Consider the following 23,896-nt stretch of genomic DNA (forward strand, 5'->3'; position numbering starts at 1 on the left):
AATCTAGTCGCATTTACATTATTTTTTAATACATGTTAGTTTTATATATTATATAAGAATATAGTTTCAAATTTTCAAGTAGTTTAGATAAGAATTGAAGGAACGACATCTGTATATGCTAGTATAAGAAGCCTCCGTTCAGCCACGATCATTCACCCAATGCATGTGTCGTGAAACCTGCCAACTACCTATATCATAACAGCCAACTTAACTGCAACTTTCAGGAAGTATAGACGTGTTTGAAGAAGAAATTCAGCACTATAACGTTTGAATTTTCTTGGAATTTCCAAATTTCGTCGTTGTTCTCTTTCTTGAAAGGCTCGGCTTTTTTTTTTCACTTCCATTTAATTGATATATCTTAGGTTACTATTTAAAACACGTTTAGCTTGATTCTTTTTTTTGAAGAAGAAGAATTTAGGCTTTTTCTTTCTGTACGCGGTTTTTCTAATCCCTTGTACGTTTGTAAGGAATTCGCAGAAGTACTATAACTGTTTTACCAGGTCTGCTGAAGTAAAAATCAAAAGATTTGGTAATCGATGTTCTTCTTGTTTTGAAAAGCCTTTTTCTTTTTATTGTTTGAAAAGTTTCGAGGGTTTCATTTCATCGCTTTTTTCACCTTACCTTTTTTTCTAACCTCGGCCATTTTTAACAAGAAATTGTTCTCATCTGTCTCGTGCGAGCAGAAAGTTATCTACGATCTTAATTATTTTGAAGTTCATATATCATCCCTTGCAATACGTGGCCCGGCAAACTGGTCTTTGTCTTTCTTTCGTCACATCCTTTTTTTGACTTAACCAAGTATTAAAATACTGTCAGAAGCTGTGAAGAAATCAAGGTTTTCTTATAGAAGTCTTTGTTTTTAGAAAAAAAAGTCCTTTTTTCTATTCGTTTTCTCTAAATATTTGTTTATGATCGCAAAAAACTAGAAGCTTCCCATCTTTTTGATCGTTCCGGTTATATTTTTTTCCTTTGTTGTATTTTTTGTACCCATATTGGTATCCTTTTCCTTTGATTTGAATTGGTCATTTTAGTGGGTCCTTAATTTTTGTGTTTTATAATTCTTTCTTATGACTTCTTCTCCCGATCAACCAAGTCAGCACCCCGACGAGGGTTCAGACCATAATGTTGACGCTTCGTCACGACCACAGCAATACCTTCAAATTCCTAACTCAAAACCGAAACGCGGGAACAGCTCGAAAAGTAACAATACAGCTACCTCTCGTGTTCCTAGTTCTTCGGATACCGCCAGACCGTCTTCCAGCCGTGATGATTCTAGTATGTATGAAAGTTCTGATGATGATAAAAAAGACGACCCTCCGCCAGATTACACTAGTAACGTTTCCGTCCATTCCCAGAATAATCCATCTGATGATGAGCATTCATCTAACACTTCGGATGTTTCCGTAAGTCAGTTATTACACAGTGAGTATGAAGAAGCTCCGTTTGCTTTTCCTATACCTCTTTTACAAAAGTTTGTAGACCCAAAAAGCACAGCCCCTTTGCACGCTGTTCATGGTCTTCCTGGTTTGTTTAAGGGATTTCGAGTTGATCCTCACAATGGTATATCTACTTCCGAAGTTCACTACTCCGATAAACTTTCTATGCGGGATATCTTGGAAACCGATATGGATCCTATGATGGATCTCCACCTTGAGACAACAAGTTCCCCCGATAATCATGGATCTTCTGAATTACCAGATAACTGTGATCGTATTCAATATTACGGTGCTAATAAATTACCTGAACATGATTCCAAAGGCTTGATTCGTTTAATGTTGGAAGCCTTCAAAGATAAGGTTTTAATTTTACTTTCTATTGCCGCCGTCATTTCTTTAGCTCTTGGCTTATACCAGACTTTTGGTCAACCTCCGAGTGTCGATCCTATTACTGGAAAACCAGAACCGCGGGTTGAATGGGTCGAAGGTGTTGCTATTATAGTTGCTATCGTCATTGTTGTTACTGTTGGAGGTGTTAATGATTGGCAAAAGGAATTGCAATTTAAAAAACTCAATGCAAAAGTAGCAAATTTTGACGTTCAAGTACTAAGAGATGGTTCGGTTCAGTCGATATCTGTTTTCAAAATATTAGCCGGAGATATTCTTTTTGTTGAAGCAGGTCATGTGGTTCCTGTTGATGGTGTATTAATTGAATCGAACAATTTGGTTCTTGATGAATCTGCTATGACTGGTGAAACAGATGCTACAAAAAAAGTGGATGCAAACATGGCTTTATCCAGAACAAAACCCGATACTGATTACGATAAAAAGGCAGATCCATATCTTATTTCAGGGACTACTGTCTTGGAAGGAAACGGTAAATTGTTCGTTACTGCTGTGGGTGTTAATTCTTTTAATGGCCGCACCAGTATGGCTATGCGTACGGAGGGACAGGTGACGCCTTTACAGCTTCGTCTTTCCCGAGTTGCCGATGCGATTGCTAAACTTGGTGGTGCTGCTTCGCTCTTATTATTTATTATTCTTTTAATTGAATTTTTGGCTCGTTTAAAATCAAACTCGAACTCATCCAAAACCAAAGGCCAGGAGTTTTTGCAAATCCTAATTGTTTCGGTTACTCTTTTGGTTGTTGCTGTACCAGAAGGTCTTCCTTTGGCTGTCACCCTGGCGTTAGCATTCGCAACAAATCGTATGCAACGTGACAACAACTTGGTTCGGCATTTACAGGCTTGTGAAACGATGGGAACCGCTACTAATATTTGCTCTGACAAAACTGGAACACTCACTCAAAATCGAATGACAGTCGTCGCTGGTGGTTATGGTACAGATTTGGTTTTTTTCAATTCAAATGAGGAAACACCATCTAATATGGACAAAAATTCTGACAAATCAAAATTTGAAGAGGCTGAATCTAGTGCATATGCTATCAAACGACTCTCTCCAGAATTGAAAGAAGTCATGTTGTATAGTATCGCAATTAACTCTACTTGCCGACAAATATTAAGTCACGATTCCGAGAAGCCTGAATTTATTGGGTCAAAAACGGAAACAGCGCTACTAGATATGGCTGTGAATGACTTTGAGCTTAAAGACGTGGATAAAATGCGTAACAAAACTGAAATCATTCAGTTTTTCTCGTTTTCTTCGGATCGAAAGGCTTCCGGTGTTATCTACAAGCATGAAGGTGAATACTTATTCGTTGTTAAAGGTATGCCTGAAAAAATATTGCAACAGTCTGCGAAAGTGATTAATGGAACGTCGCTCGACCAGGTTCAAGAGATGGATCCTAAGAGAGACTATTTTCAGCAAATGATTACAGGCTATGCCAAAAGATCGCTGCGTACTTTGGGATTTTGTTATCGCAAGTTCTCATCTTGGCCTCCTGAAGGAATTAAGATGAATGAAGAAGACAGTCATAATCCATTCAAATGGGAAGACGTCTTTCAAGACATGACGTTCTTGTCGTTTTTTGGTATCATGGATCCCCTCCGTCCCGATATCCCAATCGCTGTCAAAGTATGTCAAGGTGCTGGTGTAGTAGTTCGGATGGTCACTGGTGATAATATTATTACGGCAAGGTCTATCGCAAGTCAATGTGGTATCCTTACTGAAGATGGTACCTCAATGGAAGGTCCTGAATTTAGATCTCTTTCGGATGAACGCCGTTTAGAGATATTACCTAAGTTGGAAGTTTTAGCTCGTTCTTCGCCTCTCGATAAACAATTACTCATTGAAGGACTTCAAAAACTAGGCAATGTTGTAGCAGTAACTGGTGACGGTACAAATGATGCACCAGCCTTAAAGAAAGCTAATGTTGGATTTTCAATGGGCCGATCTGGTACTGAAGTGGCCAAGGAGGCTTCTGATATTATTTTGATGGATGATAACTTTTCGTCCATTGTTAGAGCCATTGCATGGGGTCGTACCGTGAATGATGCAGTCAAAAAGTTTTTGCAGTTCCAAATCACGGTGAATATCACTGCGGTTTTCCTTACTATTATATCTGCTGTTGCTGCTTCGGATCAGGCTTCCGTGCTTACTGCTGTGCAGCTTTTATGGGTCAACTTAATTATGGATACCTTGGCAGCTTTAGCATTAGCAACTGATCCTCCAATGCCGGAGGTTTTGGGCAGGTCACCTGAAGATCCCAACGCATCTCTATTTAGTTTTAATATGTGGAAAATGATTATCGGTCAGTCGATATACCAGTTGGCAGTAACTTTGGTGTTACATTTTGCTGGCAATCAGATCTTCCACTACTCTAATCGAACGAATGATATGAAAACAATTGTGTTCAATACCTTTGTGTGGCTTCAATTATTTAATGAATTGAACAACAGAAGACTCGACAATAAGCTTAACATATTTGAACGAATTACTCATAACTATCTATTCGTCGGTATCTTCTTGGTTGTTGCAGCTATTCAGGTAATTATTATATTTTTCGGAGGAGCTGCTTTTTCGGTTACGAGAATTGATGGTAAAGGTTGGGCAATTTCTATTGTTTTTGGTGTCATCTGCATTCCATTAGGTGCTGTTATTCGATGCATTCCAAATGACTTTTTAAGGAAAGTCCTTCCTCTTCGGATGATTGAGAAGGCGCTCTCTTGGGTCATGCATCCAAGATTCCGCCCGAAGGGTAGTCATGATAATAACGATTTGGAAACTAACAGACTTATTCCATTTGAACCATCTTCGCCGACAGAAGTCATTGATTCAATTCGAGATTCCTTATCCTTTGTGAAAAAGATTCGTGGGGGCCGTATAAGGCATTTGCTGGGCTCAAAGTTCAACAAGCAAATGAATGCTTTACCTGAAAGAGTCCGCCCCCGCGTGAAGAGAAGATTTTTTGAAATGCGTAGTCCGTCCGTGGCTTCAAATACGAGCGTTGCTCTCATGGTTCCGATTTCAACATTGTTCAGTGAAGCCAGTGGTAGGCTGGGTGGTCAGGATATATGGATCAACAATGAACAACAGAATTACGGCAAACCATCAAAATAACTCAAATTAACTCCCTTGCTACCTTCTAATTGTTTGTTTTCTTTTTGCTTCTCACTAAGGGAAACTGTTTTAATGTTGTATGTCGAGCTTTTTAAATTATTAATAGTTAGTTGCGTTATGCGACATTTCTCTTTTATTTGATTGTTCAGTTAGTCTAGTAAGAAAAATATAATTAAGTACCCTAAATAAAAGTTCTATATTTATTTACATTGTCTATGTCTATGTACGGAATCGTAAGAAGTGGTTATAAACCTGATATAAATGAATACAAATAATAATTAGCATGATATTTTGGAGTTGAATATACAACGGGTATTCCTATTGCCTGAATAAAAAAATGCGTAGAATATCAAAGATGTAGTATAAAAATAAATATAATCTTTGAAAAGGAGAAGTGAATTCTTAGAATCGAGATTAGCAGTAAAGAAATCCGCTTTGAAAGGAATCAAGGAAGAGAAGAGCGGTGCTTCACTGAGTTTTTTTTTTTTATTATTTTTTAAGAAAAGTTGTAACAAGTTTGAAATATTCAGTCATCGTTTTAAACTGGGATAAAAAATGGAAGCAATGAAGAGTAAAGTTAGCCTCAACGTAGTAAGGTATATAGATATTAAGAAATATACGATGTTAATGACCATCACTGTTAATGGAAGAGGAAGGGTCGGATTGAATCTCGTCATCGGCATTATGAGCAACAGAAAATCTTTGTCGGACAAGCTGATGTACAAAAACGCTCGCCTTGAGATTCTTTTTAGAAGCATACTTTTGAAAAAATGCCTTGTGTTCGACGGGTTTGTTATGGTATTGAAGGAGAATGAAAGCAACGGGTTTCAGTGTATGTTCTTCGTAGCCACCGGAAGCTTTTACAAGTTCGGCGCCCCAAGGACCACGGCGAAGAAGTCTGCGGGCAAGATACATGGATGAAGCTGCAATCATGGAGGGACGGTATTGAAGTAGGCGATGTTCAAAAAGATAAATCTCAGTCAAGTATTTGCCAAGCGTGCGTGTTTGAACATCGTAATTCTCACATTTTGAGATTCGACGGATCAGGTTCAAAGGACTAGGAAACCCAAGGTCATAATCAAGCACACGAAGGATATATCTTTCAGCAGTGCAGACGTCTTCGGCAGTGAAAGCACCATCAGTCATGTAAACAAAGTTTTGAATAGAAGGACACATAACTTCCTCATACTTGCTAGCGATTAAAAGAGCACTGATACCAATTAATTGGAATTTAGTTAGAGAGCAAGCACGTAAAGAGAGGAATCGGTCAACAATATTGACAGCTAAGAAGAGGGTTTCAGGCATTAAACAAAAGTTTGTGTGGATTTCCACAAGCCATTCGTTTAAGATTTCCCTCATCTTCCAGGTTAGCTCCTGTTGCTTGTCCATGTATGTCGCACTAGGAAGACATTTGCTTTCCAAACTTTCCATGTAAGAAAAGATTTCTGGCTCATATTCTTCAACCATCAAAGGATTAGAAGGTCTAAACTCCGTATCAGTGGAAGCAACCTTTTGAGATCCCTTGTCCAAGTTTGAAACGGCATTATCAGAAGACTTGCTGCGCTTCTTGGTTTGGAGATGTTCAAGTTCCTCCTCGGTTGAGGGAATGCCTTCCAAATACTGTTTTTGAGATTCCTGAAGGGAACGCTTCTTGGAAGAGGGCTCTGATTCAGTAGGATTTCTTAAATTAGATACATCAGCAAGAGCGTTACGACGAGGAAGTCGGATCTCAAATTTTGATTGAGGTTTAGCACCAAGGGCATTTTTTGTGTTTAATTTTGTTTTGTCTTGGTCCCAAGCGGGAGCATTCTCGTCGTGGTATTGAGGAACAGCCTTTGTTGAAAGGTTATTAGAACCGGCAAAAGACATTGTAGATATAGTGAAAATGATTCTAAAAACGGAAGAAGTTTGAGATTAAGGTTGAGTGCTAGATGAGAAGAAGCAGGAAACAGAAGAAAAGGAGGACGTAGCGTAAGAAAGAAACGTCAACAAAAGAAAACGAAATAAAAGCAATTGTTTTGAAAGTGAGTATTGGGAGAGGGAAGAAAAGTCAAAGGTGGTTGGAGGATGAGAAAACAGAGAAGGATGTCGCAAATAAACAAATCGTAAATGTAAACAAACCTGAAGAGGAAAAAACGCCGAACCCAAAGAAAATATAAATAAATTCTCTTTTTTCCAAAGAGAAATAAAAATAGATACTTACAAAGAGTCAAAAAGCTTCACGTTTGAGAGAATGACGTTAATTTTAGACAAGAAAGTCGTAAACAACAAAATAGGAAAGATAAAATGTTAAAAAAAGGAAAAATAAACAAAATACACTGAGCTTTAGAAGGGGAGGAAGGGATGCCGAGGGTGTACGATAAGTTTTGAAAAAGGAATGACTTGAACGTCTTTCACAAAGAAACAACACTCGAAAATCACGGACTATATGAGCAATTGAACGTTATGAGCCAATTGCCAGCAATAAACACATGTGTTTTGAACTCAAAGACCGTTTGTTGTAAAAAATACGAATCCAAAGTGAAGGATGAAAAAATCAATCCGTTTGAGCCTCAATTATATGAATTAAAGAAAAGACTTGTTAATCGCTATTAGATTTAGTGGACGGATCGAATTACAAGAGACTGACAAGTGATTTTTACAATCCTTTGGTGGGTAGAAGGCAGCAACTACGTTTGTCCTTAAATAAAGAGAAAACAAAGAATCTTAAAAAGAAATAATCAAAGATTACTCAGTATGAAAGAATAGAAGAATTATAGAATCTCCTTTCTTGTCACTTTTATACACAAAAAAAAAAAAAAGAAGGGGATGGAGTAAGTCGTTTAAATCAACGAAGAAAAGAGATCTCAACAAAGGAAACCCAAAGCAGTAGAAAGGAGACGAGGAAATTACTTAAATAACCTCGTAACTGTCAATATGAATCAATTTTCAGAGTCGAAATTTTGATTCACGAAAAAGGATAAAAGCGTCGTATGTGTTGATCAAGGGCACGGTTTAATGAAAGGAAACAAAGGCAGAAATGTCCGGAAAAGGGAAGGCTCTTTCCACGTCTATGAAGACTCAAGACGTACCAACCTGTAAAGGAGTAAGAAAATTCTCTTGGAAGCATATAAAGGATTGAACGCGACGCGACGCGACGACGCGAATACGTGAATGTGGATGATGAAAGGGAACGTGTAGAGCTAAATGTTCGCGGTCTTTTGGTGTTGTGGTTACTTGAATTGTCCAATCATGGTCGATAAAGTTATCTAGGACGAATCATAGCGCGTATAGATGAAGGCGCGCAAAGAAAGCGCGACGCGTAGTATAAACAAAAACAAAGCAAAGAAAAGGCTAATTCATAAACAAAACACAAAAACAATGTGTCTTTTTAGTAAGAACTTGGTATGCAATGCAGAACAAAGGGCTTGAAAGACTGGCGGCTACTTGATTTGGAACGATCTGGTCTGGTCTACTTTAATATACCAACCTGTACAAAAGACCAAGAGGGAATTATGAAAGCTATATATAAATCTTGAAGAGAAAGCCACCTCTTGCAAGAGAACCGATTTCATTATAACAATTATTTCATGAAGAATACTTTCTAGTCTTTTGCTGGATTCACCAACGATATCTTGCAGTGTTCAGTGTCAAAATTAGTAGCCATAGAAGGAACCGAAAATCTCCAGCAAAGGTCAGACTAAAACAATGAAAAGAGGTAAAACTGTTGGGACAATGTTTGGGGAGTTCATTATTTTGGTCTCATCTAGGTTTTTTTTTCTTTTTACGCTTTAATTGGCGCCGGCGGCTTCGCCTTCAGGTTTGCTAGACGCTAAAGCGTTAATTTCTCCTAAAACTTTGTGGAGTTCGCCACTATATCCTTGTTAGTAAAAGCAACCATAAAATAGTTGTGAGACTATGAAACGGGATTAGAGAAAATTCACAGGAAAACAAACTCATGAACCATTCTTTTGTTCATGCATTTTTATCCTTGCGTTCCCCTCGTTCATGCATTCCAAACATTAATCTTTCAAACTTTGATTACTTACGATTTGTGCATAGACATGAGAATGTCACAACCACCAACAAACTCGCCATTGATGTAAAGCTGTGGAATTGTGGGCCAGTCGCTGAACTCTTTAATTCCGTCACGCAGTTCTTCATTACTGAGCACATTATATGTGGCCAATTTATCGGTAGCGACGTTTTCCAAAGACAACACCTGGATGGCACGTAGAGAGAAACCACACATAGGTTGGTTAGGAGTACCCTTCATGAACAAAACCACAGGGTCCTCTTTGACAGCCTGCTCAAGAGCTTGGCGTGTTTGAGTAGAAAGGCTTCTAATTTGGTTTCCGAAAAGCTTGAAGGAATTGCGAAACATGTTGACCGATTTCCCTGGTATTATGTTCTGGTTAAATTCTACTATAACCATACAGATTGTCTACAATTCTTAAGATAGTGATATTTTACGACGGACAGTAAAAGGTTTCCGGAAGAACGCTGAACATTGTTATTGTGAATAACGTATTTGCCATTACGTTAATAAATAATGGACGAGTTATATATAAAAAAATATAAAAACAGAAGGAAAGACGCTTTTTTGTTAATTGTGAGGCGAATTCATTTCAAACAATCAGTTTAAAAAAAATAAGAAAAAGATAGATCAACTTTTGTCGTTCTGTTGACTCGACCATTCTTCTTGTGCGATAAACATAAGATGCCTGCGACTTCCTATAGCAAACCTTTCTAGAAATTCTACACAAGACTTTTAATACAAATATGAACAAAAAAGAAGTATCAAACGAGAAGATTGTCGCGATTTCTGTGCTTTTACCAACTAAATCGAGTTTTTAAGATATATCATTGTAAAGAGTATATATCTTCTTGGCATTTCTGAATGTTTGTTTGCTGTGGAATAGCAAAAGTCAAGAGGGAAATAAGGCATAGAATTTCATTACTAGGAATTTCTTTTTTTAAATCTCATTCTTTCAACCTGACTTGACTTCTTTATACCCATCCTGCGACATTTTAGTATTCAGTGTTTGGCACGCCAAGGGACAACTAAGTAACACTTGATGTCGCTCTCACTGGCTCCTACCAGAGTTCTCCTTTACTGAGTGTATTCCAAGCAAAGGTTGAATTTAACAGAAAATCCATCCATTGAAACAACAATCCTTGGAAAATCGAAACAATGTGGTTCGGAATTAGAAAAGGGTTTCGCTTGTTGCTAGCCTTTAGCTTTCTTCTTGCAGTGCAATGTGTGCAAGAACCTTTGTTGCGGGAAGGAAAACGAGAATCCATACTCGCGATGGACAAATTAAAGTACTTTAATTCTACACGACTGCAGAAAATTATAGACGACTTGGTCGAAAACGAGCCCTCATTCTTGAAAGCCTCCAAAATGGCAGCTGGCATGAGCGACGTGGAGCGAAAGCAAACCGTACAAGATCTACGAACAGTTGCGGAGTCTTTAAAAGGGAAGGACTCTCATTTGGCATACTTGAAAGCAAGTAAGGATGCTTCTCAGAAGCAAGGATCCTTGAACGAGGGTTTCGAGGATCATTCGCCTTCCATGGAACATGCATTGTTTGATTCCATTAAAAAGAATATGGAAGATTTTTTTTCGTTTACGCCTAGTATGAATGGATTTCTTGCTACTCTCCTTACAGCCATCCCGCCTAACGTATTTATCCTTATGGTGCCACGAAACCTCAACACGGGCTTCTTGAACTTGTTTGTCGCCGTCTCTGCTGGAAGTTTGTTAGGGGATGTCTTTGGTCATTTGCTTCCAGAAATCTACGAAAAAGCTAAAGAGGATACGAATGCTACTTCACCGACCGTATCCGTGTTGGTAGGCATCCTGATATTCTTCTTTATGGACAAAGGTCTTCGTATTCTTCTCTCCTCAAATAAAAACCATCATAGTCATCAAATCACAGAAACGAAATCCGAAAAGGATGTATCCGCATCCTCCACCACACAGCATGAACGTCTTGATCCTGCTTCTCAGAAATTGCGAAAACGCCGTAGCAGCGTCAGTCATGCACCATTGAGAGAGGAATCCACAGTGGAACAAGAGAAAACGAACGGAGAAGAAAATGAATCAACTTCTTCGGAAAAAACAGTTGCCTACTTGAACTTATTTTCTGATTGTTTCCACAACTTTATGGATGGGTTGGCTATTACTACATCGTTCTTTGCGAGTACGACCATTGGTATTACCACGACGTGCGCCGTGTTCCTCCACGAAATTCCCGCCGAAGTCGGTGACTTGGCTATTCTATTGCGGAATGGGTATACCAAAATGCAGACGTTCTCCTTTCAACTCATTACAATGTTTGCTGGCCTCTTGGGATCCATTACGAGTATATGGATTCATTCGGCCGCTCTCGCCTCCACTGTGCACAATGAGGGCACATCTTTATTGCCGCAAAGCTCTATTGCCTCTTTCCTTTTACAATTGGAAGATAAACTATTGCCCTTTTCAGCTGGTTGCTTCTTGTACATCGCCTGTCTTGGTGTTTTCCCCGAACTCCTCGAATTGAATCAAGAGCAAAGCAAGTGTACTCAATTCATCTACACAACCGCTTCTGCCATCTGTGTAGTAATTGGCTTCTTGTTTTTGATTTACATCTAATCAAATATTGTTCCTGCAACTTAAAAAAAAAAAAGTTTTTTTGTACAACCATGAGTTTCCTCCATTCCCGATGAGATGAAAGGCAAAACAATATATGAATTCATATTTAATAACTTTTCATGAACTATAATACTGCATTAACGTGAATTGGTTTTCAACAAAAGACAACAATGTGTATGAATGAATTATAAATTTTCATTCAAAAATTCTTTTACAAATCTCTTTTCTTTCTTCTTTTTTTTTATACAAATTTTAAAACATTCTTTGTTTACAAGTAAAAGACTACACAGTTGAGTCTCATTGAACAAGCGAGCCATCACGAAAGATTAATTCTACATGGAAATAAAAGAAAAATGAAGAATCTTCTTACAAAACGTTCTTCGTCTTACTTTTAAAAACAATTTTTACATAGAAATCAACCACTCTTTTTTGATTTTAAGAATAAAAAAAGAAAGGAAAAATATTTATTCGTTATTATCATGCCATCATGTGAAAAACTTATGCTTGTTGCAGCATAAATCAATCAATCATTGAACTCATTGCGTTTTTAAAGAGTTGTTGATGGATACTCTTGTATTGAAGAGATGAATGACAATTAGAAGGAGGGAGGGAATACTCAATCCGTCTTACTTCTTGTCGTCGACAAAGCGACTGACCTTGTCGTGAGCTTCTTGAGTTGAGCTCTTGCTCTCATCAGAGGTAAAGTTCTTGGCGACCTTGTCGTAGGCACCAGTGACTTGTTCCTTAGCTTTGTCGATAGTAGACTTAGAGGAATCAGGAGTAATCTTTTCCTTCATTTGGTCAGTGAAGGGCTTTCTTTCGGGATCAGACATATTGTATTTGTTAATGTTCAGTGAATTCAATTGATGCTGTTTAGGAGGATTTCGTTCTTCCTTATATAGAATGATTGTTTACATTCCATGTAATAATGACGATACCTGCAGCATGATTCATAATGATATCAACGTAGAAGTTTGCATCACTGATGAGCCTATCTTGCCTATAAGCTTTTCTATGACGTAAACACATGGGGTGCTCCGTTGGCGCGGGCTTCCCCTCAATTCTTTAGCGAATTCAAAGGCCAACAGGGCGATTCGTACGTAAATGGGATCTATACGTAATCCATATTCAACGCAATTCAAAGAAAAGGCAACAGATTAGATTGCAGTGCGATATACATTTTTATGTCAATTTTGTAGTACGCTAAACCGATTACCGTCGTTCAGTCTACTATTGTATCGTCTTATGGCTTTCTGCGAATTCGTAATAGAATATTTCAAAAGAAATGCAAGACAAAAGCGAGGTTCTTTTATAGTTTAGGTGTTTTAAAAGGTACAAGGAAGATTAGCAAATTGGAAAGAAAGGTTTCATTTGCTTCTTGAACGGTTGGTTTGTGAAAACAAAAGAATCCCAAATTGGTTATGATTGCAGGGAACGAACCCACTTTTCTTTGGTTTTATTCAACCATAATTTGATTCAATTTTATTTCTAATGATTTGAAAAGTATTTGCAAATAATGTATTGACCGCTCTCGACATACTTTGGTTCATTCCAAAGCTTACCATCAACAGTCCTCTTTGCTTCTTGACCGCTTACGTTTTTCCTCAACACAAGCATTTGGACTCTTTTATTTTATTTATTTATTTTTTGTTTCACAGCACGTTTTCATAAACTTCTTTTTGTTTATTTTCCTATCTATTTACGGCGAATTTCATGCATTTCCTATTATTTCACACAAAACCATGTCTAAGCTTTCTCAACTGCTGAATGCTAAACGAACAAATCAACAGAATTCTTCTTTGTCAGAGTCTTCCGGGAAATTAACTTCTCTCTTAAAATCTCCGTCTTCTTCTTCGGAACAAGAGCATACTGCATCTGTGGATACCGTGCATACGACATCCAATGCAGCTGCAGAATCATCTGCTTCTACTCCGCGTATGTACCTGTCTCTTGTATCATTTAAGATTTGGAGGCTTTTTATGTATTGTGCTAACCTTGCCAAGAGCCTAATGGTCTTTCGAAATTAGCTGCATTGGCTGCGCAGAAAAAAAAGAATGAAAACACGGAAGAGACAGCTAACAAGCGTTCTCTACCATCTTCCTCTTCCTTGCAAACAGACTCCAACTCTAAGGATTCTTACGACAAAGAGCAATTACTACAACGATTCCGCAAAGTACGAATTGCCGAATCAAAAGAACCTAATGAGAAACCCAGTCTTGTCCATCGTCAAGAACAACAGACCCCTACTCGAGATACAAAATTAAATATAAATGAAGATGATTTCGCTTCTCCATCCCAAACCTCGTCCGCCCATCTTTTCTCATCTTCACCTACATCTTTGATGGCCTCCCCATCCGTATTTGCTCGATGTCTAACGGGTGCTAAAAAGAAGGCTCTGCAAAATGAGATTAAAGTAAATTTAAAGAGAAGCTCTATTCTTGGCTTCAACACACCAAGTCCTGATGACCTTGTTTTGATGGCCCAATCGAAATCCAAGGGTATGTTTCGTTGTCTTACAAATCACATTCTAACCTTTTTCCTTTCAATTTAGGTTTTCAAAAACACAGTAAAAGAGACAAGGCCTTGCATGATTCTCTCGAACAATTCAAGGCTGCTAACCTTCAACAAGCCTCAAATTCCACGACTTCGCCGATATCAACGAAAGATGTGTTGATTGATAAAGAAAAGTTGTTGGAAATCTCAAAAGAGGTAAAACCAACAACGCGTCTTTCCATTTTCGGTCCTCCAAAGGTCGGTAAGAAGACGCTTTTAGCTCGGCTTTTATATCAAGTAGGAGCTCTCGACATTAAGTTAATGCAGAGATGCGCCCTTTTAAATTCTAGAAAAGAAAACTTTTCCTCTGTCCTCGATCGTGATGCTTCAGGCCTTTATCAATTTGAAACGTTTTCGCATAATTACTTATCTTCCCTTTTTGCCTTACCCCTTCAAGATCTTGCATCCTTCGCCCCTTTCCTACAAACAACAGATATTGTAATCGTTATTATCCATGCAAAGTACCCATTAGATGAAATAGAAAGCATTGTTTATTTGCTACGATTATGTTACGGAGAAAAAATTAGGGACGTTCTTTTTGTTGTAACTCAAATGGACCAGGTTTCTTGGCAAGAAGAGCAGTACCAATTTGCTGTCTCTTCTATCACGACTTGTTTGAAAGATACCCATGGGATTACCGTTTCACCGTCCTCATTTATACCGGTTAGTGGATTCAAGGGAGACAATGTGACCACTCTTTCCTTTGGAACATTACAATCATGGTATGGTTCTGATACTTTACTGGGAAAAATTGACGAATTGTCCGATAACTCTACGGACGAAAAGATCCAACTGCAACATCTTCCCTTGTCGTTGTCGATCACATCTTGGTCTTTACTCCCCGAAAACAAGATTAGAGCAGAATTTTACGTACACTCTGGTATCCTTCAAGCGCACCAAAGTATTTACACTTCTGTCGGAAAGATTGAGACAAAAGTTCATGGTAAGTCATAAACATGAATTCTGATTATTAATGTTCAAGGTATCAAATTACGCCAACATGAAAGAACATGGTGCTTGCCTGGTGAACAGACAGAAATGCATCTAACCTCTCTACCGAATTTATTGTAAGTCAATCATCTCAGTTGAGTTTACTAATCGCCAGGAATGGGACCCTTTGTGTTGATGAAGAAAATTCCTATCATTTATCCAGAAATGCATATATTACTGTATTTTCGATTGATTCATCTCTCAAAGCGCAGAATCCTGTCTATGTGAATGCCTTCTTTGGTGCTTTCCGTATGAGTGGTAAAGTCTTTTTATACTCTGAAGGGAAAGAGAATGACATGGCGTTGCGCGGTATAGAATTTCACAGTAAGGATCTTCTCTTACTTCGATTAGAGTTGGATCAGTCCGTTCCCCTTGTAGAACATAACAACGTACCTTCTCTTAGTCGGTTACTATTACTTTCCAAAGAAGAGAACGCTTTATTGGCCTCTGGAGTGGTACTGTCTGTTCAAAAATAGGCTTAATCTTTCTGTTAAGCACTCACGTTTGATGGTCTTCTTGTTTAATTATAATAGGATATAACTTCTACTCTTATGACTTTGTTTACAATACATGTTTTCGTTTAACAACAGGATTCTTTCAAGCGAACGACTGAATACGGTATGCAGAATACCATACTCGTTACATTTCGGTAAATTGGAAATCATATTATTCCAGGACGGTTATGAACACTATCCTTTTACCATTCATCACAATGGCAAGTCGCTTGGCAAGTATTTACGGTACGGAGCAAGATAAAGTAAATTGTACGTTCTATTCAAAAATTGGTGCTTGTCGACATGGAGAACGATGCTCTCGTAAGCATGTAAAGCCAAATTTCAGTCAAACGATTTTGTGCCCAAACTTGTATAAGAATCCAGTTCACGAAGCAGCAGGAAAAAGAATGTCTGGTCGTGAATTGAGTTTCCAATTCGACGCGTTTTATGAGGATATGTTTTGTGAATTTGCCAAATATGGTGAAGTGGAACAAATAGTCGTTTGCGACAATGTTGGAGATCGTAAGTTTCTTGTGGCCATTGCCGGTTTGGAACTAAATGAATTTTTCGGCTGGCTTGGCATTTTCTACTCCTAATATTCAATAAGCTAACAAATTTTAGATTTAATAGGAAACGTATATGTTCGTTTCAAGTATGAAGATTCCGCGCAAAAGGCTGTAGACGATTTGAATTCACGCTGGTATGCTCAAAAACCAGTGTATGCCGAGTTGTCTCCTGTCACCGACTTTCGTGAGGCCTGTTGCCGTCAACACGAAACTTCAGAATGTTTGCGCGGTGGCTTGTGTAATTTTATGCATGCCAGAAAACCAGATCATCAGTTATTACGAGAGCTAAATATGTCTCAGCGTAAATATTTTATTATGACTGCTCACGATGAGATGACAAAGCAAGCTTCGAATCCGCAGGCCTCATCGAATAATTGGGTGGGTGCGTCGGTTGAGCGAAGAAGATAATCTACTTAAAAGTCGTTATGTTTTTTCCCTTTTAAAGCGAGGTTATTCTTGGTCTATGAGGTTTTGGGATGTATATTTAATTATTCGAGGAATGGTTTACTAATAGACTAACGCCGTATAAAAGGTGTGTACGAAGAAAAGTTAATTTAAATACTCTTTAATAAGTTTGACATTACCGTAGGAGTTGCCGAGTTTACTTTCCATGTATCACCATCATTTTGTCTGGTACATTTCAACTAATAAAACAATCACTGTCGAAAGATGGTTATAAATATACTCACTACATATGCGATTAATATAGCATTTGTATTATTATGCAAAAAGTCAATAATCGAAAACCTACGTAAAACTTTTAAATAAACTACTTTCTCAAAATGAATAAATTATAAACCCTGGCTGTAAATTTTATAAACGATGTTAAACCAAGAATGAAATCCCAAAATTTTCTTTAGTTCTTTGCGTTTTGACGACGAACACGAACAGCTTCAGCAAGCTCTTCAAGCATAGGAACAGTTTGTTCCCAGCTAACACAAGCATCAGTGATACTAATACCGTATTTGAGGGTCTCCTTGGTACCGGGCTTGATAGGAGCATCTTGGCGACCTTCGTGGATATGCGACTCAATCATGACACCAATGATAGAGTCATCGCCATTACGAATTTGTTCAGAAATGGTCTTGGAAACAACGGGCTGATTGCGGTGATTCTTGCAAGAGTTGCCATGAGAGCAGTCAACCATGATACGAGGGGGGAGGTTAGACTTGACTAATTGTTCGCGGACAGCGCGAACATTTTCAGCATCGTAGTTAGGGCCCTTCTTACCACCACGCAAAACAATGAAAGTGTCTTTGTTACCCTTGCTCATACAGATAGAAGCAATACCTTGCTTGTTGACACCAAGCATGGTGTGAGAGTGGGCAGTGGCACCAATGGCATCAACAGCAACGTTGATAGTACCGTCAGTACCGTTCTTGAAACCAACAGGGAAAGACAGGGCAGAAGCCAATTCACGATGCAATTGAGATTCGGTAGTACGGGCACCAATAGCGCCGAAACTCAAAAGATCTCCGAAGAATTGAGGAGAAATGCTGTCAAGCATTTCACTGGCCAAAGGAACACCAAAATCGGTAACGTCACAGTACATCTTACGAGACATGTGAAGACCCTTGTTAATAGCATAAGAACCGTCCAAGTTAGGGTCGTTTACCAAACCCTTCCAGCCGATAGTGGTACGAGGCTTCTCCAAATAGCAACGCATGACGATGCAAAGAGAGTCTTTAAGTTCTTCAGCCTTGGGCTTCAAGAGCTTAGCATAATCCATGGCCAACTTGGGATCGTGGATGGAGCAAGGACCGACAACAACAATGATACGATCATCAGCCTTGTTTAAAATAGCTTGAAGCTCACGACGAGATTGCTTGACAACATTACGAGAAACCTCAGTTGAGGGCAATTCTTGTTGGAGCAATGCAGGTGAAACCAAAGGGTTGTAGCCCAAGATACGGCTGTCGTCAAGGGCTTCAGTGTCGTTGGTAGCACCGTTAGGAAGGAAAGCCTGTTAACAAGTTAGCGATCAAACTTCTTTTAGAACGATGATGAAGAATTAATTTTTAAGATTTAAAACCAAGAGATGCTTCAAGTCTAATTAAACTTCAATCATATTTCAACAAGAAGGACTGAAAAAATTTCTAGTTTTTCCATTCCCGCTCCTTGTACTTCAGCTCTAGCGATATAAAGCTTTAGGTGCTTCAACTTGAATTGATTCACCCTAAATTATATCTTCGCAAATATGACTTTCATAATAATGGTTTCCACGTTCTTAATCCTTAATTCACTTGTTCACTTACAGGAGACATAGTAATTAGACTTTATGTATATAAATTTCTTCTAAATCTTTCTTTTCTTTTACCGGAAAGAAAGGATTCGATACTTCCTAACAATCACAGGTGTTTGGCTCTGTCTAAGTGATCCACTCACTGATCGCTAGAATTAGCTTGACTATATAGTGATGCTAGTGCGGTAAACGTCGACGAGAGACTCTAACGAGCATGAAGATGCATCATGATAAACTGCTACTTTTACTAATACACTGGTTCGAGATTGCTACTACTAATGCGACTCTTGATTTGAAACTTTCGATACGAAAAGAATGAATGAAAAATCTGTGAATTACTTCTAAACCAAAAACACTATGCTACAATCGTAAGATTTAAGTAATATAATAAGCAAAGTAGTTTCTTTCGAGCTTTCTAAGAGGACGCAAGTCTAATCGGACTTTTGCCAACTTTTATTCGGTCAATAGAATATGAAATAGGAACGTTCAGTAAACACAAAAAATAGACTCGAAATCACTTTTAAATGTACTAATTCTACAGCAATGGTTGACAATGAAATCTTTTTTAATGCGCTCATTATACCTCTACATATTCTCAGCATTTGTTTACACAATTTTCGCAAAAAATTTCAAGGTGACTGCTTTTTTATTTTTCTTTTGGGGCAGAGAAACTTACTAGCAGCAAGTAGCAGAGGTTTAAAATGAGTTAATAAATGAATAGTTAATTTCTAAATATTATCAAAAGAATAAAACAATTTTTTATCCATTAAAGCGGCTATTCCGCTTACAGCTAGCTTGCACCATACACCTTCCATTTGACTCAATGACCTACAATGTACGAGAGCATACGTCATAAAATTTATGCTCTTAATGTAGTTTATAAGCATATGCAGTTATATAGCAACATACCTCATATACGTAAACGCATATTCTTATAGGGGCCCTATAGTGATTATTCAAATACCAAGTATTGTAAACAAAAGGCTTCATGGCAACCGTTGCTAGGAGCCATTTGTGTACGATCCAAGGCATAAACGAAAGAAACTACACTTGGAATTTCCACATCACCAAAAAATGTCTACAGACGATTCTCCTTATAAGCAAGGTAAGAGGTGTGCAGTGAAAACAGAATACATTTGATTGACACATTTTAGCATTCTCTCTTTTTGACCGCCATGGAACTGGCAGCATCCCCAAAAACTCGATCGGTGATTTATTGCGTGCCTGTGGTCAGAATCCTACTTTGGCTGAAATAACTGAAATCGAGTCCACTCTTCCTGCCGAAGGTATGTATGCTGATGATATCCAGGACATGACAGTTGTTTGAATGCCTGTTTGCGCTGAAACAACAAAATGCTGCAGAAGCAGCTTTGTTTAACTGGTGACCATGTTCCTTTTTCCCCTTTGCTAACTGGTTAGTTGGTATGGATCAATTCCTCCAAGTCTTAAATCGTCCCAATGGTTTTGATATGCCTGGTGATCCTGAGGAATTTGTCAAGGGATTCCAAGTGTTTGACAAGGATGCCACTGGCATGATTGGTGTTGGTGAATTGCGTTATGGTATGTGATTTCCTTTATATAATAATTCTTAAGTCGCTAACCTTTTCAGTCTTAACTTCTTTGGGCGAAAAACTCACAAACGAGGAAATGGACGAGCTCCTAAAGGGTGTTCCAGTTAAAGATGGAATGGTTAACTATCATGGTATGTTCAATTTTTAAATCTAGCGCTCTTCTTCTCTTATTCCTAATCTAACTATTCAATAACAGATTTTGTCCAAATGATTCTTGCCAATTGAACTACCTATGTCTCATCCGTCATACCCTTTTCATGCTCTGTTCTATATATACCCTTCTTTTCTAATTTCCTTTTACCTTACTTCGCACTTGACTTCATAGACAGTATAGTATGGTACGGCTAGCGCCTGTTCTTTTTCTTTCATCAAGGATTATCCTAGTGAAATGTAATTTTTTATGTCTACCAAATAATATGCATCTCATGTCAATTTTAAAAACTCGTTTTCCTTCTAAAATTTACAGTACCTATCGGAAGCCTTTTTTTATAACTATGGTCTTTTCGTAAATTGTAAGGCATAGCGATTAATTTTTAGGTAGTTGAGCTCATTAATAAATTATCTAGCAATGAAAAAGAAACGCTTTCATTACAAGCCCATACGTTTGCAACTTTGTCTTTTCAGCATAGGCTAATTCATTCAATTTCTTAGTCAATGTACACATATAACAAAAGGAACATTCACTTGTATCCGAATACATTTGTCTATTCAAACCCGAACTTTTAGTCAGCTGTTTCTTCAAGTGCCTGATTTGCAAAAAACTGAACATCTTCATCAACGTCCTTTGAAAGCTGCTCTAACATAGGCAGAATCTCCTGTAGATATACATCTCCCTTTCCTTCCGACCTTAGTACAGGGCTGAGAACTTTCAACGATTTAGCAACATTAAAACGAATATTAGGGATTGCATCTTTAGCCAGATGCTGCAATATAGGAAGGATTTGAGTTTCGATTACGGTTGCATTTAGCACCGGCGCAAGCTCCTATAAGAAGTTAATATTTCCTCCGACTTGTGATACAAGAAATAAATCCAACGACACACTTACACTAATAGCAAATATGGTAGTCATACGATACAGGTAATTAGGATGTCCACGCATGGCCAAAAACTTTGGTATAATGGTCTTCGTAGCCCATTGTAAACCGAAAACCTCGGTAAGCTGCCTCAAGTTTTTTATAGCAGCTTCACGGATAGAGTATACATGATCTTCAAGCCAAGACATGCAGAGATTGCCCATTTTCTCATTAAAAAATTCCACGCCTAATTGACGAGCTAACAATGGAATATATTCGATAATTGCAAGGCGAACACGCCATTGTTTGTCCTCGGCAAGGGTAACGATGGCAGGCAAAAGTGACTGAGACAATAACTCAATTCCAACAACTAAATGATAGGTTAACATATGACCAAAAACTTCAAAATTCTCCTACCTTTATTGACGACTTCCAACTTTGAGATAATATTAAGACGAACTTCTGGGTTTTCGTCCTTTAACAATTCCAAAAACATTGGTAGCAGACATTCAATAGTTCTATTAAAGTTAGTCAGTATATTGCATATAGTACAAGATTTCATACTTTTCTTTTCCTAATTGAGGTGCAAGAGCCCCGATATTCATTCCGAGAGCAGCACGGACGTGCTGTGCAGGGTCATTGATTAGATCTTGAAGAACAGGAATTATATCATCAAGAACAGTTTGTCTGTCTAGAAGTTCACAAATACCAGGAATCTGAGTAGCAATAGCACGACGGACTTCTTGTTCGCTGTCTTTCATGAGCAAAATAAAAGGTTGAATAAGTTCATCTTTTATGATGTTAGGACCGACAACCTTTGCAAGCTTCACAAAATTAGCAGCTACCATATAACGAGTTCTCCAGCTGCTATCAGGGACGAAAGATCTTAAAGGTTGAATCAAGTAGTGACGAATATCGGAGTCATCTTCCAATACCTTGGCCAGGGAAATCATGATATCAAATGAAAGGAGACGGACGGAGTCTTGGTCATCGTTAGAAAGAGAGTTAAAAAGTGGGATAAATTCATCAATGGCCTCTTGTTTTGAAATAAGAAGAATGAAGTTTGCGCAATTTGTAGCAGCAGGACGGCGAACCATAGGTGCTTCATCATGACACAAATGACTGAAGCTTTGACGGAGAGAAACTTTGACGGCAGGATTTTGAGATTGTGAGTATGCTGCACAATATAAACCAGATGAAGAAGCGCGAGAAGTGAACCACTCTGCTGTAGATAAGCGTTGTACTAAAGGAACAAAGTATTGCTCTAATTGTTCTTGTGACAAAGATGTGCAAACGTTATTTAAGGCCTCAACAGACTTTTCGCGTACAAGAGTTTCCTCAGTTGCGGCAAGGTTTTCCAAAGGTGATAATAACACATGAGCGTATTCTGGTCCTCCGACATAGTCCACAAAATTGCCTAACTGAGTTGCTAAAGCTGATAAAACTTCATCCTCGTCATCGATCGACTCTAAATAAAGAAGTTAGTTTCTCTTCCATTCAAAAAAGGTCTAATAATTATTGGAATAGGAACGAAAACAAGATAAAGCTTCGAAAAGGTGCCGGGACTTTTTCTTACAGTTTTGACGTCGCTCCTACATGACCTTCTCCCAATTCCGACCAAAATTTTGTACAATCCGAGACAAAAAACTTACCGTCTAAAAATGGAATCAACTCATCACGTGTGCGTTCCGGTCCCAAAGCCAAAGCAATTGTCGATAACCGATTTAAGGCATTCAATCGGTAGGTAATTTCATCATGCTTTCCCATTGATTAACATCATTCTACAAATTAATTTCACAAACCTTTAATTCATCAATTAAGACAGCAATGGGATACAAATCGTTTCCTTGCTATTTTATCATTACTGTTAATCCAGCAGCTCAAGAATTCCGATTTCTTACATCTTCTGTTTGCATTTTAAGAAAGAAACGAACCGTCCTTTACAAACCGGTAAATGAAGCGGTTAAAAGTGATTTTTCTCTTTTTCAAAGTTGAAGAGGGAGGAGGGTACGTTTGGTGCAAGACAGAGAAATCAAGCGCATGATAAAAACAAAAAGCTAGACAAAATTTAGAAACATGAACATAAAAAGAAAAATCTAATTTTATAAAAGCTAATTAATCTATATAAAGTTGATGTATAGAAGAATGTTTCATCGATGTAAAGCATTTGTTCTGAATGCATGAACAAGGCTTTTGTTCATTCTTTCTGTACCCTGTTATTTGAATAAAGTAAAATAAGAGAATGAAAGAATAATTCTTGATGTGCTTTTCTTTTTCGCATCGATTCAAACGAATGTCGGTCGAGTTGACGAGGATAAACAATGCTTCGCAACAGTTTCCCTTCCGTGTTTTTACATCTATTTCACATTTACTTACGCTAAAAAAAGAATTATATTTAACTTTTACAAAAGGCCAATTCCTTTCTCCCTTATATGGATAGAAGATATTTTACATCTTCCAAAAGGGTAGTACAATATATGTTACTCTTTGTTACTCTTTTGATGGTTGTTTCACGATGAAGTTTGACTTTGCAAAACTAAGATGGACTGAATTTATGATGGAAAAAGAAAAGCGAAAAAGCAAGAAATACTTCCTAAACGAGTGACAGGCTCATTTGATTTTGGATTAAATTTACATACCTCTCGAGACGAACAGTGATGTATGCGAGAATGAGTATTTTCGGCTTTCGATGTATTTGAAAGCAGGTTCCATTCTTTTTAATCTAAGATCAAGAGAGTTTTTTTGGGTGTTTTCTCTTAGATCAAAAAGTCATCTTGGAAAACTTCACAGACACTTTAGCCTGTACAGGTAGAAGTGGTCTACCCATTAAGTTGGCTCAAAGGTAAAAGCGATAGTGTAATAAAGAGAGACAGTTACTTTTGTAAGTAACTA

General features: G+C 38.0%; 10 protein-coding genes across 10 annotated transcripts; 5 read left to right on the plus strand and 5 right to left on the minus strand.

Annotated features, from left to right (window-relative positions):
- The first annotated feature begins 100 nt into the window (after positions 1–100).
- SOCG_04529 (vacuolar calcium transporting P-type ATPase P2 type) lies at positions 101–5,171 on the plus strand. The gene has a single exon (XM_013162275.1). It carries the CDS (start codon positions 1,068–1,070, stop codon positions 4,953–4,955), a length of 3,888 nt encoding a protein of 1,295 aa, XP_013017729.1. The 5' UTR covers positions 101–1,067; the 3' UTR covers positions 4,956–5,171.
- Positions 5,067–7,766, minus strand: SOCG_04530 (G1/S-specific B-type cyclin Cig2). The gene has a single exon (XM_013162276.1). The coding sequence runs from the start codon at positions 6,822–6,824 to the stop codon at positions 5,580–5,582; it is 1,245 nt and encodes a 414-aa protein (XP_013017730.1). The 5' UTR covers positions 6,825–7,766; the 3' UTR covers positions 5,067–5,579.
- A 314-nt stretch (positions 7,767–8,080) lies between these two features.
- On the minus strand, positions 8,081–9,438 carry SOCG_04531 (monothiol glutaredoxin Grx5). Its single transcript, XM_013162277.1, has 2 exons — positions 8,984–9,438; positions 8,081–8,807 (listed from the first exon to the last, which is right to left on the minus strand). The coding sequence occupies exons 1-2, from the start codon at positions 9,367–9,369 to the stop codon at positions 8,726–8,728; spliced, it is 468 nt and encodes a 155-aa protein (XP_013017731.1). The 5' UTR covers positions 9,370–9,438; the 3' UTR covers positions 8,081–8,725.
- Positions 9,439–10,079: 641 nt separating this feature from the next.
- SOCG_04532 (ZIP zinc transporter 1) lies at positions 10,080–12,544 on the plus strand. Its single transcript, XM_013162278.1, has one exon. It carries the CDS (start codon positions 10,129–10,131, stop codon positions 11,572–11,574), a length of 1,446 nt encoding a protein of 481 aa, XP_013017732.1. The 5' UTR covers positions 10,080–10,128; the 3' UTR covers positions 11,575–12,544.
- On the minus strand, positions 12,025–12,468 carry SOCG_04533 (hsp9-like protein). Its single transcript, XM_013162279.1, has one exon. The coding sequence runs from the start codon at positions 12,405–12,407 to the stop codon at positions 12,201–12,203; it is 207 nt and encodes a 68-aa protein (XP_013017733.1). The 5' UTR covers positions 12,408–12,468; the 3' UTR covers positions 12,025–12,200.
- A 772-nt stretch (positions 12,545–13,316) lies between the features above and the next one.
- On the plus strand, positions 13,317–15,593 carry SOCG_04534 (ski complex interacting GTPase; the record flags this gene model as incomplete). Its single annotated transcript, XM_013162280.1, has 5 exons — positions 13,317–13,509; positions 13,578–14,072; positions 14,126–15,070; positions 15,110–15,194; positions 15,233–15,593. 5 exons carry the CDS (start codon positions 13,317–13,319, stop codon positions 15,591–15,593), a joined length of 2,079 nt encoding a protein of 692 aa, XP_013017734.1.
- Positions 15,594–15,821: 228 nt separating this feature from the next.
- On the plus strand, positions 15,822–16,986 carry SOCG_04535 (U2AF small subunit). Its single transcript, XM_013162281.1, has 2 exons — positions 15,822–16,133; positions 16,233–16,986. The coding sequence occupies exons 1-2, from the start codon at positions 15,830–15,832 to the stop codon at positions 16,583–16,585; spliced, it is 657 nt and encodes a 218-aa protein (XP_013017735.1). The 5' UTR covers positions 15,822–15,829; the 3' UTR covers positions 16,586–16,986.
- SOCG_04536 (phospho-2-dehydro-3-deoxyheptonate aldolase) lies at positions 16,871–18,716 on the minus strand. The gene is made up of 2 exons (XM_013162282.1): positions 18,433–18,716; positions 16,871–18,140 (listed from the first exon to the last, which is right to left on the minus strand). The coding sequence occupies exons 1-2, from the start codon at positions 18,439–18,441 to the stop codon at positions 17,034–17,036; spliced, it is 1,116 nt and encodes a 371-aa protein (XP_013017736.1). The 5' UTR covers positions 18,442–18,716; the 3' UTR covers positions 16,871–17,033.
- A 607-nt stretch (positions 18,717–19,323) lies between these two features.
- SOCG_04537 (myosin II light chain) lies at positions 19,324–20,518 on the plus strand. The gene is made up of 5 exons (XM_013162283.1): positions 19,324–19,524; positions 19,574–19,705; positions 19,839–19,979; positions 20,029–20,121; positions 20,187–20,518. Exons 1-5 carry the CDS (start codon positions 19,494–19,496, stop codon positions 20,213–20,215), a joined length of 426 nt encoding a protein of 141 aa, XP_013017737.1. The 5' UTR covers positions 19,324–19,493; the 3' UTR covers positions 20,216–20,518.
- SOCG_04538 (protein phosphatase regulatory subunit Paa1) lies at positions 20,433–23,031 on the minus strand. Its single transcript, XM_013162284.1, has 7 exons — positions 22,906–23,031; positions 22,807–22,854; positions 22,657–22,762; positions 21,569–22,472; positions 21,422–21,522; positions 21,037–21,374; positions 20,433–20,973 (listed from the first exon to the last, which is right to left on the minus strand). Exons 1-7 carry the CDS (start codon positions 22,918–22,920, stop codon positions 20,713–20,715), a joined length of 1,773 nt encoding a protein of 590 aa, XP_013017738.1. The 5' UTR covers positions 22,921–23,031; the 3' UTR covers positions 20,433–20,712.
- Positions 23,032–23,896: the final 865 nt, after the last annotated feature.

Source organism: Schizosaccharomyces octosporus (genome assembly GCF_000150505.1).
Source record: "Schizosaccharomyces octosporus yFS286 unplaced genomic scaffold supercont6.1, whole genome shotgun sequence".
Classification (NCBI taxonomy): domain Eukaryota; kingdom Fungi; phylum Ascomycota; class Schizosaccharomycetes; order Schizosaccharomycetales; family Schizosaccharomycetaceae; genus Schizosaccharomyces; species Schizosaccharomyces octosporus.